This window comes from Pteropus vampyrus, unplaced genomic scaffold (assembly GCF_000151845.1).
Source record: "Pteropus vampyrus isolate Shadow unplaced genomic scaffold, Pvam_2.0 Scaffold172, whole genome shotgun sequence".
NCBI classification, from domain to species: Eukaryota; Metazoa; Chordata; class Mammalia; order Chiroptera; family Pteropodidae; genus Pteropus; species Pteropus vampyrus.
Window position 1 is genome coordinate 2,393,157 of NW_011888953.1, and position 16,574 is coordinate 2,409,730.

The window sequence follows — 16,574 nt, forward strand, 5'->3', positions numbered from 1 at the left end:
CATACTTAAGAACTGGGGTGGAATGATTGAGTGGGATGATAAGATGAGATAGGTATACTCTCTAATGTCAGTTAATCCAACCCCAAGCCTCCTGTGTCTACTTTCACAAAAATTCCACATGGTCAAAAGACCTCAGGGTATTCCAACACTACTTTCTTTCATAGCGTCTGAATAAGTATAAGGAGAATTTCTAGACTCAATCCCCTATGCATGTTTTTGTTCGTACAAGCATATTAACACGTGCTTCACTTTGACAAGAGGCTAGAGCAAACTCTCATTATGAATCTGCATTTTCTAATGTTTCAGCCCTAGTAGAGTTAAATGTTCAAACTAATAGTCATTGTACTGAAACACCTGAGTAATATGATTATAAAGTTGATCATCAACCTAATACTTCAGTTCAACTTGTCAACAATTTTTAAACATTTCTAGTGAATTGATTGCATTGCCCAGTCTGGAGAACGGACTGGATTGCATTAAACTCATTTTAACAGTTTAAACTCTCCTAAACTCTCATTATTATGACTATCCTTTAGCCCTAGTATGAGATATTCCTAATGGAAACTTGTTTTAAAAACAGAATGGGTGGGGGTGAGTATAAAATTATGAAGGTCATAATGACTCAAAAATACTGAAAGTTGCCAACTCAAGAACTCAAACTTCCTATCATGCTCAAAAAAATAATAATAATAAAATAAAAAGAGTCCTACAAGGCTAAGCACTGAATAGTAGAGAATGTACTGAAATAAATTTGAATTCTTTGATCTGCGAGTTGCGTCTCAAACCAAGCCAAATATTTTCTTCCCTGCAGCCAAATCAACATTAATGAGCCAGTTTGACCAAGTAGAACTCCAGCTACCTAGGCAAAAAAGAATCCAGTAACAGTGTATAATTAGACCACATAAAAATCTCTTTTTCTGTGGTTCAGAAAACATCTGTGAAATTCCATGTTCAAACTATTCTACTAAACTGTCTTTTTATTCTTATTGATATAGCCACTAAATGGAAGGTATTTTTGGTTCTGTCTGTATATCGTGGGCTTTGTACAGCCTTTTTAAACTATAGTTTAAAAAAACACACACGTATAATCTCTAGGAATAGAACAGTAGAGTCTCATGTTAGAATTTAGATTTTTCCTGGTATCAACTCTATCCCCAATCAGCTATTTAACAGTTAGACAAGTTATACACTCTTTCTTACCCTCAGTTTCCTAACCTTTATAATGAAGGGGTGTGACCCGATTATTTCCTAGATTTCTTCCAGCTCAGTAGTTTAACTCACTTGTTATTTCTTTAAGGGGACAAAGGATTGTGGAAGTAGACCATTGGACCTCAAACTTGTCAGCACATTAGAATTTGAGAATCTTTAAAATATATTGATGCTCGTGTCTCTTCCTCCAGAGTTTCTGATTTATTCGATTTGAGTGTGGCATGGAGATCAACATTTTAAGAGCTCTCAGTAAGAGTTCCCCAAATGATATGAGTTAGAGCTTCTAAACTGCCAGTGATACTGATATAGGCTTAGATTTGACTCAAGATCCATTAAAATAGATCTCTCTGGGTAACTTTTGTTCCAAGAGTCCTGCTTCCATCATAACCTACCTTCTGTGGGCTCAGAAGCTAGAGTTGAATAGAAGGTGACTACATTGACAAACCCGCTCACTCTTTTTTTTTTTTACCTAGGCCTTACTGATTAAAGCACTATATCCCTCCATGTTTCTACTTATTAGCTCTTTATTTATTGGTCAGTTGTTCTAAAACTGTTTAAACACTTGCTATGGAAAAGCAATGTTGGATGCAGCATAAGGCTACTCAACAAATTGTGTCCATGAAGCCTAGCTTCGATTTAATCACAATGACCATTTGCTGAGTACTTTCTATATACTATGCACTGAGGTCTCTATATAAGTACTTACTAAGTTCTCATAACTCTGCAAACTACATTCCCATTTTACAGATGAAGAAATAAATATTAGATAAGTTGCCTCAGCCACAGACCTAAAAAATGGTGAGAGTGTGTAAGATTTCCCAAGCCTGAACTCCTAGCTGCTGTGCTATCTCACCTCTACCCAATATTAACTGTGTGGGGAACTCTTAACTCTGGTTCTAAAGACAGGGAAAAGTTTTTTGGTTCAAGGCTTTATATGCACTCTAAGTCCTGTGGTGTCCTTTCTGAGGATTAAAAGTCATGAGATACATGCTCTCTCTAAATGCCTAACTTGTGTATGCCTCCTTGACTCAGACATGTTTTGTTATTGAGGCCCCTTACAGCAGTGTCAGCATTTACAAGAGAATCTTCTAGATTCCTTTTCAGTGTGCATTAACCAGTCCCATTTCCCCCAATTAAACAGGCCCTAAAAATCTTACTGTCTGCTCAACTTGGCCTTTGCAGAGTAGAGTAAGCCTTCCTATAAGCATAGAAATCCAAGTGATTAAGGGAGAAAGGCTTTCCATCAAGTATCAGAAATAGCCTAACCTCACTGCACCCTTTCTGGTAACTTTTCTTATTCTCAAAAGTCTGCTTTGAAGATCATGGCGAAGGCTGTTTGCTGCCCTCTTGGACCCTGAGATCTGCCTTAGAGGTTAATATTTCACATGTCTTAATTCAGTATTTCAGCTGAGATGGGCATAAAGTTCCAAAGGACAAGGGGACACATTCTATGACCAGTACTGGTCACTCTAGTTAAAGATGCTTGTGTTGCTTGCTTCTTGACTCTCCTTAACTCCCTTTCTTGTGTCTATTTTATGTGGCTCTTTCTGAAAAGTTAACTGATATGTTAAAGTCAATAGGATTATGACTTTGAAAGCAGCTTGTAAAATACAGGTTAAAATCTGTGGAATAAAAAAAAAGTAACAGCATATATAGTAGAAAAGGGAACACAGATCATGTTCAGTTTTGAGCCCAGTGACTTATTAGTGATTAATCTTGTTACCGAGTCCATTTTATTATTTATAAAATATAGACACATTCTATATCATAGAACTATCAAGATAAATGTTTTAAGTGCTTGGTAGGTTAGGTGTTTGTCTCATTCCCCTTACCATTAAAAACAGATTCTCTGCCATTTTTGGAAGCTACCATTAAATAAGCTACCATTAAATAAGTCCTTAACTCAAGTTATTCCTTTAACCAGCATTTTGAGACTGACCAGGCAATTTCCTCTCTGCTCTGTATAATCAGGGTTAGAAGGTAGACTGGGAGGGAGGTTGCAAACTTGTGTCATGATATGGCTTTAAACTCTGGAATTATTAATTAGCATCATTGCTGATACCGATACATTGCTACTGATGAAAAAGATAAGCAAGAATAAGAAGGCACCAGCCAAGTTTGTCCCTACACAAATTTGTCCCTATGCTGAGCATTCCAGGGATTTAAATATGAGTTGTCTTATATGAATCACTTTAAGGGATAAACAAACTACAGCAGGTGTTTTTTTGTTTGTTCGTTTGTTTGTTTTTTTAGTGTAAAGAACATAGTCATCCAAAGATGACTCACTCAATTTTCTGGTATACATTCCTCAGAGCCTTCTCAGAAAAGATGTTGCAAGCTCCAAAATCTCTCCTAGTCATAAGATTCTTGTGCCATGGAAAGGGGAAGTCCCCACATTTTCTCAGGGAGGTTTGTATTAAGTCTAAAATCCAGGTTAGATATCTTCACTCAAATGAAAGCAAATTTTATTGACTTAGCAAAGTTTCATTTACAACTTTCTTTTCTACATTAGGCCTTAAGGAGTCAAGAATATACAATAATTTTAGATCTTCATCTGTTTCCAGATGCATCTTCTTATTTCTCTTTCAAGCTTCTAATGAAGAAAATAGCCCATCAGTAAGAACTAGAACCAGCGAGCTTTAGCTGGGGAGCTGTTCATGTAATCCTTTGTATAGTTTTTGAGCTCTAATTTGTAATCCCTACCTTATGATAACACTTGTTTTGTGTGTTTCCTGATTAATTTTGTGCTCCTTTGTTAGAAGAGTCCCTGGGACTAAACCCAATGAATGAGAAGACTCTATACTTCCTAGTTGTCTTATACCCACTATTCCCCCTTATAAAAGATCTTTTACCTTACAAGAGCTTTAAAACAAACCGCATAGCCTAATAAAATCTAGACAACTTTATAGCAATGCCTCGGTTTGAGAAAGTAACCAAAGGAAAAATGAGGGCATCTTTTAGCCCTCAGATCCCTTTTCCAAGCCCAAATCCTTTTCAAAAATCCAATTCATTATACAACCTGTGAAGGTTTCACGAGTCTATTGACAATTCTGTAACATTGGTGGAAGGATTACACATTTGGATTTTAAATGTTGGACTTAATTTGATTATTCTCTACAGAGGGACCTAAGTCTAGAAGCAAGTCTAATTACCACTTGTCAATGGTAACTTGGGCATTTGGGAAGTCTGAAATGGGGGATTTGTTCTTTAAACCTTGGGAGAAAGGTGAATGTTTATCACTCTGGTGTATGTGTAACTAAACGTTAAGAAGCCTTTAACATTTCTTTATAAAGGTGTTTATCTTTGAGTCTTAGGCCCTATGGGCAAAGTTTACTTTCCAATCATTTTAGAAAGCATAGATACATTTTATTTTTTTTATATAAACTTTTCATATTAGAGTATTTTTAGATTTACAGAAAAATTGTGAAGATAGAACAGAATTCTCATATATTCCACACACTCAATTTCCCTCACCATTAACATCTTACATTAGTATGGTACACTTGTCACAACTAATGAACCAATATTGATATATTCATATTAACTAAAGTCCATACTTTATTCAGATCTTTAGTTTTCATTTAAGGTCCTCTTTGTTGTTCTAGCATCTCTTCCAAGAGAACACATCTCATTTAGTTTTCATGACCCTTAGGCTCCTCAGGGCTGTGACAGTTTTTCAGACTTTCCTTGTTTTTAGTGACTTTGACAGTTTTGAGTAGTACTGGTCAGAGATTTTATAGACTGTCCTTCAATTTGGGTTTTTCTGATGTTTTTCTCATGGTTAGGCAGACGTTATGTGTTTTGAAAGGAAGACCACAGAGGTAAAGCACCATTCTCTTCACAAACTGTCAATGGACCCTACTATTAACACGACTTATTGGCCTTGACTTTTAACCTTGATCACCTGGTTGAGGTAGTGTTTGTAGGTTTCTCCATACTGTCATCTTTGGAAAGAAGTCACACTTCTTCTATCTACATTCCACACTTAAAAGGCAGGGAGTTAAAGGAGCATAGATGCATTTTAAATTGTATGGCCTACAATGGAGACCGACCGTTGGTTACTGCAACCCAACATACACGTACCTTTTCTTCAGGGAATTTAGACCAAAAACCTTTTTCTTCCTATTTTATTTCTTCTTTGCCCTTTGTAACTACTCATACCCAAACAGTGAAAGCATATAGTCAAAGGGTACCAGATACTTGTAAAACAATTCAAATGCTGTGGAAAGAGAAGCTTTTGCTATAAAACCAAAGTAGCACCACTCACTTCAGATTCCTTCCATCCTGACCCAGCCTGCCAACACTGGATGTGATATCTGGTCTTGAGTTCTGACGTTATGTCTTACATCATTTTTATTACTAAACCACACACCGCCACTCCCTCTTTCAAGCCCCTTAAAGTGCTTCATGACATGTCTCAAATTCCTTTAAAATATTCTCACTTTAGAATAAAATTTGCCTCTAAAATGAGTGAAATTGCTTCTTATAATTTCTGAATAATATCCTGCAGAAAAGTACAATATTTGGCTTCAAAGAAGGTCAATAAACTCTTATACTCAGGTTACTTTTCAACCAGAACTGGAGAAGAAGAGAGGAAAGCTTTAGGGAGAAGTCTTATCTACTGTCTTCAGGGACAAAGAAGGAGCTGAGATAGGCAGGATATGAGGAATAAGGGAATTTGGAAAATTCGAAAAGGTAAAAAGTCAAAAAACAAAAAGTGCTCTAAAAGAAATGAAGAAAGCAAAGTAATTGAATTTGGTCAAGAGACCCATTATTTTCTGAAACTAGAGTTGAGATAAACAGTCCTTCGAGGAAGAGGGAATATGAAAAGGCACAAGGTAGGAGACCATCTATTTTAGATGTTTAATCAGGAAAAGGTCATGAGATGACGAACAAAAGATCTCAAGGTCACAAGAAGTGTTTTCCTTATTTTTAAGATGAGATTTAAGCAACTTAAAAAGGAAATGGCCCACTGGGGAGAAAGTGAGGATTCAGAAAGATGAATGTCAGTGTATCTCTTCAAATCATAGTCTCGGTCTAAGACTTAGTCTCACCTCCTGATGTTGGATGATATCCTATTGAGTTGGAATAAATTCTCTGAAATTAAAAAAAAAATGATTATTGACTTCCAGAAATTGGAAGAGTGTGGATATGACTAGGAGATTTATTATGTCACCAGGAAACATATCTTGAGAACCACTGGGACCAAACAAGGCACAAAAAACAGAGGTGTGGTATTTGTTTCCTGGGGCTGCCATAACAAATATCTGTGGCTTAAAACCACAGATATTTATTCTCTCACAGTCCTGGAGGCCAAAGCCCAAAATCAAGATGTCAGCAGGGTTTTTCATTCTGGAGGCCCTAAGGGAGAACCCATTCTGTGCCTTTTTCCTAGCTCCTGGTGGATATTGGCAATCCTTGGCATTCCTGATTTTTAGATACATCAATCCAATCTCACCTGTCTTCATATCACCTCCTCTATGTGTCTCTATGTCTCAAATATCCCTCACCTTTCTTTTACAAGGACATCTGTTATGGGATTTAGGGACCTCCCTAGGTCCAGGATGATCCTAACTCAAGATCCTTAATTACAACAGCAAATATCCTTTTCCCAAATAGGGCCACATTCAAAGGTTCAGGGGTTAGAACTGGACATATCTTTTGGGGGCAACTATACTGCACCTCTGTAGCTAGTATGAGGTTTCTCAGATGAGATCCCATCAGTATGACATTTGAGGAACTTGAGCTTGGGGCCAGATAGCTTGGAGACCCAGGTTCTACCACTTTGCAGCTCTGTAGCTTAAAACCTCTGTCCCTTGGCTTTCCCTCTGGAAAAGTGACATAATACTGTATCATAACACTCATAAGGTTACTGTAAATTTTTTAGAGTTAATACAGGTAAAAGGCTAAGAGTGCTTGGCTCCCAAAGAATTCTTGAGTAAATAGAGCTTTGAGTCCTCTGCTATGTAAGTCATTCACCTGTAAAGAAACCTGTCTGGCTACTTACTAGTCAGGTGTCTTTGAGCAAAATTAACTAATATCTCTCCAAATGAAATAATTCAGATAACATTAATTATACATATATTTATATATTTATATATGTGTATTTAAAGACTATTAAGACTATTTAAAGACTTATGGAGGGAGAGGTTAAATACTGACCTTCAGGAAAACATGTTGACATTTATGAAGTAAGTAAGTACAGTTTAAACTCACTGAGCAAAAACTTGAGACTTACTTTTCATCCTTTAAGTATTTAACAATTAGCACACACTCCCGTGTGGTGGACTTGGTCCTTGAATTAAAAAGGTCAAATAAATTGGTGCTATAGACACAGAAATAAGAGGGCTTTTTGGGGTGGGAGAAGTATGCCAGCCCATGAGTGGTCTTAAAAGGATTCCAAAACTATGAATGGCTTTTCTTTTTGCCTCTAGTCTTCAGTCCATGTAGAAAGTAAAACTTTTTCTAGCTCTGTCAAGAGCTGGGTAGAAACTTTGCCTCCTGAGAGGTGAAAGAACCTTTTAAAACATTAGTTCACTTCTGTGTGCTTACAGTGACTCTGCGTTTTTCTGTTTTACCTACTGTGATACATGGAAGAGCTTAATAGAGCATGTACCACAACTGTTTTGAGGATAGTAAGGCTAAATAATAGCATAAAAGTGTTTACACTCAATGAATTGCACAATAGACACCTCACAGATTCATTCTTTCCCCACATTGTGTTAATCTCAAAAATAGACATCTTTTAAAGTATAGTGCTTAGATGGCCCTGAAGATCATGTGCAGATTCTTAACATTTTAAAAAAAAATTTGTTAATATGAATAAGATAAAATTCATAACTTTATTCTTGGCACTACCTTTATAGTTAAAGGATTTTTGGAAGAACCAGAATGTATAATGAATGCCCAGTTTCATGTGTCAGTTTCAATTTTCTCAGCCCCGGCATTCAATTTGTTTTTATTTTGCTATGAAACCTTATTGTTCTATGTGTGATACATTTTGATCCCCATCTTTAATACTAGATTTTTATGCCAAAGATCCAACACAGACTACTTAGCTAAATAATTGTCAAATGTTACCAGATACCAATTGACTAAAGAAAAAAATCTGGTAAATATTCTCTTTCCATCTTGGAAACTACAAAGGAAACAGCCCTACCCACTCTCCTGCTTTCAGAGTTCAGTCCAGTAGAGGAGAAAGAACAAAATGAGTTTGAAGAACTACACTCATGAATCGCTAGCTGTAGACCCATTATGTCATAAAGTCTGGGTTTGCTGTGTTATGATCTAATTACGCCTCTGAACTCTGCCTACAGGTGTCTGTAGTAGGTTATGTTCATTTGAGATTTCTCCATCAGGGATTGCCTGGTATCACTGAGTGTCTGCTGGCACTGGCGTTTGCTGTCTGCCTTCTTGCCATGTCTAACGAAGTGGAAACAAGTACGGCTAATGGTCAGCCTGACCAACAGGCTGCACCAAAAGCACCATCGAAGAAGGAAAAAAGGAAAGGTATGGAGAAATCCTCTTGAGGCCAATGATGGGGGCTAGTGGTGGTTACCTTTGAAGAAATATGAAGTTCAGAGTAAAGTAAGAGCTGGCCTTGGCCTTGCTTCAACCTTAGTCTAGTCTCTCAAGTTCTCCTAAACAGGAAAGTTGGACTTTGGCGGAGGATGTTGGTTTACTCCTTATATAATGAGACATGTCTCTGAATCCTGTGATTGCACCAACGCAGGTCCTGCTGGGAAGCTTTCATAGCATCTTGTTCAGTTGATAAATGCAACTATCGATTATTATATGGTTATCTTTCAGTGACCTATTTACCACTTTGCTTTACTGAAGGAGCTGTTTTTTAAAAATCAAGATCTTTATTTTATTAGACCCTCTTCTTGACCTGCAGTATCACAAGAAAAATGCAAGTTCTTAATCATTAATAATTTAAGAATATCCTGTGACTCGCTTGCCTTTCACTTCTACACCTTAGATATGGGAACGAGACTGCACAGGCCTTTTCAGAGAAGCCAAAGAGGTTATAAAGATGGGATAATTATCTTAATGATTTTCAAAGAAACTTACTCATAATTTCTTTCTGCCTTACTGACAGTTCAAAATATTAGTTAAATTGTATGGTGCCTTATTTTTTTCATTAAAAGACAAAAGTATTATCCTCCTTATATTCTTGTAAAAAACATTTTTTTAAAAACTATGTTGACTATCCCCAAATCCCACCTCACATATTTCTATAACTTTCCCATAATTCAGTCAGTTTTGTACCTTTAAAAGTTTATTTTCTCTCCACCCTAATATCATACACAGTATTACAGAGCATGATTTTACTCAAAGGAAATAAGAATAAGGATAGAAGATTCCATATTTAATCAGCTGCAGAATAATCAAGATTTATACTACTCTGACTTAGAGATTCTGGGGCAATTTGGTTATACGTGGGGCTGATATTTAAATACATTTGTAAACTTTATCCTATATTTTTTTTCTTTTCACAGGCTCAGAAAAGACAGATGAGTATCTTTTGGCCAGATTTAAGGGAGATGGTGTAAAATACAAGGCCAAACTAATTGGCATTGATGACGTGCCAGATGCAAGAGGGGATAAAATGAGCCAAGACTCCATGATGAAACTAAAGGTAAAAGGGGAAAACATCCTTTGTCTCTGTCTTAAACAAATGTCCGACAGTTGGTATTATATTAGAATTTTGTATCTACATATATTTCAATTATTTGAAAGAAAAACTTTTAATTAATCCAGTGGTGCCTCATTTTAGGTGAAGCCATGAGTGTGTTTGCATATTTTGAATGCTGGTCTAGAGACCTAATTTAATCGAGTATAGCAGGGATTTAAATGCCTTTACCTTAGGAAGATCAAATTTTAAACCTGGAAACGTTCAGGTTAAAGTCAGGATCCTACGTGGAACCTGGTGGTCTTTAGGGTTAGCCCTTTGCTTTTTGAATTTTTGAATTCTAGTACTGTTGCTATGTGAAACTAATTAAAACATAATGCTTGTTACATAAGACACAGTCTAGAAGGAACAGCTTTTAAAATTCTCTAGTCCAGTCTTCTTAGCTTTACCAATAACCACTTGGAGGCCAAGAGAAGTAGAAGGGCTTGTCCAAGTTCTCAGAGCTAACGAGTGATGTTCTGACTCAGTGTCTTCTAGTCCATCCTGCCGTCTCTTCTGAAAAGTGCCTCATCCTTTCACAGATGGTAAACCAAGCTGAACAAAACTAGCTGTCTTTTAAAATTTTAGTATCAGAAGCATCATAGGGTACTTTTAACGAGGTCTTTCTTGTTTTCTCACCCTCAGGGAATGGCGGCAGCTGGTCGGTCTCAGGGACAACACAAACAAAGGATCTGGGTCAACATTTCCCTTTCTGGGATAAAAATAATTGATGAGAAAACTGGGGTGAGAATTTTCTTTTATTGACACTTTTTTGATCACCCGAGTCTGACAAACGATTAATGACTTAAATTTCAGCTCCCCTTTTTCCTTTTCAAAATTCTGTCAGGAAAAAAAATAGCATGTTTTACTTCTCCAGAAGTAAAAGGCAGAAAACATAGCGTAGGAGGTAAGGAGTCAATATACTTTAGTTTGAAATTTCTTTCCTCTAATAGATGTGAACCTCAGGTCTATAAAAATATCACTTGGATAGTTTTTTGGACCACAGGTACACAGAACTAGATTAATCTTAACCTCTGGTTTGTGATACTATCATTGGTCTACGCATAGGTCTCATTTTAATATACTGATCACTTGTGAACTTATTGGCCTGTAACACATCTTCCTTTTTTTTCCTCTCTCTTTTCCCTTCCTCCTCACTCCACAGATGTACCTTTGCTCATTTTTTGTGATTGCTCTTGTTTTTCTATCATATACATTGAACAGTCTTGCTTGTTTGTTTTTGAGCCTTATCAAAAGGCTATCATACTTCGAGTCTTCCGGGATTTTTTTCTTCTATTCTCCATAACATACAATCCATCTACTTAAAATGTTTTGCATTTTCATTTTCATTGCTGTAAAATACTCTATTGTATCAAGGGACTGTAGGGAGATCTCCAGTTACTATTCATCCCTTCCTAGAGATACCTATTATCTGACATGCAAAGTCCCCTAGCCAAACTTCATGCCCTGAAACCCTGGTACATGCTCACTCACCATGCTGGTCCTCATGCACTGCTGTTTCTATTCTCCCTCATCTCTCAAGTCTTATTTTCCCAAACCCATCTACGAATGGTGGCAGGTTTCCCTCACAAGCATTCTCTCATCTCCAACACTTCTAAGATGCCCAATATAAACTTTGGTGGCCTTAGGCATTTGGAAACAAAAGCCAAGACACATTCTGATCACCTACACATATCCATGAAAAGTTGAATCCTATTATTTACTTGAAAGGACCAAGAGAAAGTGGGGCAGGGAATAGAGAGGAAGACACCACTAATCACCTGCCACGTGTAACTCCTGGATAATGACATGGCTATCTATGTGAGGTTGAGGAATACTTGATGACAGCATTTAATAACCTCCAGAACGTACTGGGGGTAATTGTTCCAATAATATTTAGGTAATTGTTCTCTGGCCACTCTGAGCCATTATCAGAGGATCCCTGTGAATACTCCTCTAGCTTGGTGATGCTGTTCATGTGAGTATGTCTTTGAGTTGGGAAAGTAGGCCTACTTGAATGGCTTAGGGATTATATGTCCCATCTTCACTTTGGAAATTCTTGATCTCCTAATCTTCAGTCTTTCCTTGCGATGTGGCATCACATCTTTGGGATGAAGAGAATCGAATATTAGTATTTCAAGAAATAATTTTTTTCTCCTCTTTGTTCCTTTTAGATCCTTTCCTAGCAAGGATAAATGTAGCTCTAGCCTTCAACCAGAGGTGAAAATTTTTTTCTTCCAAATATTTCAGCATTTCATCTACGCCTAAGTATCTGATGCTTAGTTGTGCTAGACTACAAATAGATTCTAGTTTTCCCAGTAAATCATTTTTATGTTTTTTGTTTTTTTTTTTTCAGGTAATAGAGCACGAACATCCAGTAAATAAGATTTCTTTCATTGCCCGCGATGTGACAGACAACCGAGCATTTGGTTATGTGTGTGGAGCAGAAGGCCAGCATCAGTTTTTTGCCATAAAAACTGGGCAACAGGTAATCTATAAGCCTTGAGGTATACCTGTAGGGGAACCTGTGCTCAGTGGAGCATAGGAGTGTCTGTCACTCAACCAGAGAGCTTTCTAAAAATAATTGGAAGTAGGAGGAAGACTAAACAGAGATTCAAAGGGTGACTATTTTTATTGGTCTAAGGAATCTTTTAAAAATATAATTGATTCCCATGGAGCGTGTGGCACAAAGATTGTTAGAATGGGCTCTCTTATAAGTTTAATGCTGATTTTAGAACAATAATGAATTATGGACTCAGAAAATTATCATGGTGCTTCTTGTAGTCTAAGTATTTATTAACTCTGCTGTTTTTTATGTATCTAGGGGTGGTGATGGGGAGGGAGATGATTCCTCATAATCCAGGGGAAGGTACTAAATAAGTTTAAGAGAAAGGAAGAAAATAGTACTAATCAGAATTGATGAGGGTGGAGAGGACAAAGGGAAGAAAATAATAAGATTAAATACTGATAAAAGATGCTTTCTCTTGCTTCAGGCTGAGCCATTAGTCATTGATCTTAAAGACCTTTTTCAAGTTATTTATAACGTAAAGAAAAAGGAAGAAGAAAAAAAAAAGGCAAGTACTATCTAATACAATTTCTATGAAACTTAAGACAGTATTCAGGACAAGTTTACATATTATGTAAACATATGGTCTGCAATGGGTGGACATTATCATTAGACACTTCCCATTTTCAGTCCTTGACTCCTATATTTTCTCCCTATAAGCTTCACATCGGTTCCAAGGACTGTACAGGACTACCCAGTTTAAGTCCAGTAACTCTATGCAAATCCAGTATTAATATGTAAAGGGGAAGGGAATGTAGGGCAGAAATAATGTGCAAGTGTCTCTCTTGCTTATGCCTGTGAACCCATAGGTATATTTGTTCTTTATTTAACTGCTTTTAACTGTAATTAAAGATCATTGAATTTATGTCTTTCTTTTCAGATGGAAGAAGCGAACAATGCAGTAGAGGTAAAATTGGATCTTCTCTTCTTGTGAATTATGTGTGCGAGGTGCATGAGCTCTTGTTTGTTACCTGCCCAGCATGCTCCTCTCACAGCTTATTACTCTGAATTCATGACCCCTCTGGTCATAGGAGACACACAGCTTAATGATCAGTGCCCAAATCATAACTGCTTAGCAACCAAAACACTAGGAAATTTAATTCTGTACAGAAAACTCACCAACTAAACCCTTAAATATTTGCCATCTTTTCAGAATGGAAATGAGCCCCTAATGACTCTTGATGACCGAGCTAACAAACTGAAATTGGTATGTATATGGTTTTTTATGATTTTTACTTACCTGAACACAGGTTCTACTTCCTATAGATGTTGCAAATAAATACCAAATCAGTATGAAAATCCAATTGTAAAAACTATTTCCCTAAACATTAGTATAATATTTATGTCAATATACAAAGTAATCTTTTTAGTAAGCACATCTGAATCTAATCTGAAAGCTTTTTAAAGAGTGTGGACCAGATGGATTTGTTTGGGTACCTGTCTACACCTCCTGACCTAAATAGCCTAATATCAAATCTGTATTAGTTCAATGAAAATCCAATTGTGACAACTATTTTTAGGAAACGATTACGACAATATACAAAATAATCTTTTTTAGTAGACACATCTGAATCTAATCCAAATACTTTTTTAAGGCTGTTGACCGGATGGATTTGTTTGGGGCCATGTCTACACCTCCTGACCTAAATAGTCCAACAGTAAGTGTCTGTTTTTAAATTTGCAATGTAATGGAAATGACATCTATAACACAGATTGGCAGTTTAACCAGAAATCTTGAGCTTCTCACTGAAACTTAGAAGGTGAGGGCTGATTGTTCTGCATAAAGTGTAAATGACTACTAGAACAAATTTCCACTTAAAAACAAATTTGCATCACCATGGGAACCCGTCAGCACTAATTCAGGCATATTAATATTGCTTAGAGGTTAAATCTGAGCAATAGGTCAGGAAATGTAGTCTTTCTTGGTATTATTTAGGATCAGAAAGAGGAGCCAAATTATAATTCTTGGCATAAGCCTACTAAAGGAATTGTGTTAGATTAATTAATTGTAAAGACTCCTGGCCTTTCCATTCATTTTCTATTCTTTTTTTTTTTTTTTTTTTAATGCCTACAGCACCTGGTCTTCCTAGGTGGTCTCCCATCCATGTACTAACCAGGCCCAACCCTGCTTAGCTTCCGAGATCAGACAAGATCGGACTCGTTCAGGGTGGCATGGCTGTAGACCATGGACCATGGCTGCACTGGGGCACGAACCCAGAACCTTCTGCATATAAAGCGGACATCCTAACCGCTACACTATGGAACCACGTCCCATTGTCTATTCTTTCTATTGTGATTTAGCATAAGCTTGGTGTGAAGTAAGGCTTAAGTAAGAGGCTCAGTTATGTTTAACCAAAGCTTGTCCTTGTTAAAAAAAAAAAAAAGTTCTCATTTTTTACAAGATATTGTAATGTATAAAGTCTTCTTAATATTTATTGATTTGTAACTACTCTGTGAGAATAGAGCAATATTTGTCTTTACAGATAAGGAAATGGTGATTCAGAAAAAACCTCATTTACCCGAGAAAGAAGTTCAGATTCAACACTTAAGTCCAAGTCTCACACCTTCCAAATCAGGCCTTAAGTGAAATTACCCATGCACTTTTGAATGGCTTCTTACAACTTCTATTATTTTTTTACCAATTGCTTGAGTACCCGCTATTTGCCCTGCACAGCAGTGAGTGAGCTGCACAGTGTCAATGGCAACATAGAGTTTACTATCCAGCATACAGACCAACATTAAAACTAATCATAAAGCCTCTTAGTGAATGTTAATTATAGGATATTTATCTAGTTTTGAAGTTCAGATAATGCCTCCAAGTAAACGAGTTTCTGAACTTGAACATAAAAGACGAGAAGGCAATAACTCTACAGAAAGGTCATCAGTCTAGAATAATGAGGAGACTGTCTAGGAGTCTCTTATATCAGGGAATTATCAAGCAATCCTACATGACCAAGGTGATCATAGTAATTAAAGCCGCAGCAGATCAAGGACCAGGTAAGTCTTACTGACCCCAGAGTATTGCAGAAAATGCCAGGCCTATGAAATTTTACATCAAATGCCCAGGCCCAGTAAGATGGGGAGGAGCAGGGACTGCCCACACACATCTCAGCCCCCAACCCTGTGAGATTCACAATGCATAACAGAATTTTAGAGGCCCCCAAAAGCCCACAATAGAGAAGCCCGCTTAATGTTCTTTTTTTAATGTCCTAACTCACTTGTCTATGCAACCCTTCATACTACACTTCATTTGGTGCCGTTCTAAGGATAAACTTTTTGAAATACTGGATTAGATAATTCTGAAGGGTCCATCCTAGCTCTGAGGTCCTTTTGATTCCTAAGCAACTTCGCGCCCTCCTCCATTAATACCCCCTTCCCAAAGAAAATTGATATCTGAATGATATTCTTTCTAAGTATAACTGACAAACAAGGATATTGAAAGAGATAAAAGCACTCAAGCTATGAAGTAGAGTTCCAGTGGGAATGAGAAGGAAATACTGACTGCTTAATCTGCTTCTGTTGGCTTTTAGAAAGTTCTAAAACAGGAAACAAAAAACAACAACATGAGTAATCCTGAGTCTCATTGATATTAGACTTCATGCATTCTAAGAACTTTTGTTTATAAAAATAAATTGCAAATTTTAGTTAAATTAACAATAAATTCAAGGAATAAATACTATCAAAGTAGATGGTATTTGATAAGTAAGAAAATGCTGACAGCACTGATTATGTGCTGTCAGACTTTACCAACATATTCTTACATATCAACTCATATCTGTAGGTCAGAAAATAGATCTTTTTCTACTTGACAAAACAAGCATGTTTAAAAATGTTCAAATGTTACAACAATTGCAATGAAAGAGGTGACGAGAGGAAGAAATCTAAATTACCTAGACTTTGTTTGTTGTTCCCTGCCACATCTGCCTCTCTCCTGACATTTATACAGAATACTTTTATGCATTTCAAATCAAGCTCATGATGCAAACTAAGCAACATTATTTGGAATGTAATTTTTATTCAAAACCACTTGAACAGCATTTTTCCATACCGATCTCAAAAAAAAAAAGAGAGAGAGAGTAGAAAAGAAGAAAAGATATGCTCTAACTTTAAAATTTTGACCATTCA

At 36.7% G+C, this 16,574-nt stretch overlaps 1 protein-coding gene and 1 pseudogene across 2 annotated transcripts in view; one reads left to right on the plus strand and one right to left on the minus strand.

The window, feature by feature from the left end:
- The window catches only part of DAB2 (DAB2, clathrin adaptor protein), a 49,476-nt gene that overhangs the window by 19,334 nt on the left and 13,568 nt on the right, over positions 1–16,574 (plus strand). Inside the window, exons 2-9 of one of the 2 annotated variants that reach the window (XM_011370689.2) lie at positions 8,526–8,718; positions 9,711–9,850; positions 10,529–10,627; positions 12,240–12,371; positions 12,877–12,957; positions 13,330–13,356; positions 13,603–13,656; positions 14,045–14,107. In XM_011370689.2, the coding sequence (XP_011368991.1) occupies positions 8,628–8,718; positions 9,711–9,850; positions 10,529–10,627; positions 12,240–12,371; positions 12,877–12,957; positions 13,330–13,356; positions 13,603–13,656; positions 14,045–14,107 (687 nt within the window). In that variant the 5' untranslated portion in view covers positions 8,526–8,627. The remainder of the gene's footprint in view (positions 1–8,525; positions 8,719–9,710; positions 9,851–10,528; positions 10,628–12,239; positions 12,372–12,876; positions 12,958–13,329; positions 13,357–13,602; positions 13,657–14,044; positions 14,108–16,574) is intronic. The other variant, XM_011370690.1, reaches the window with a different exon arrangement.
- Positions 14,515–14,633, minus strand: LOC111746045 (annotated as a pseudogene).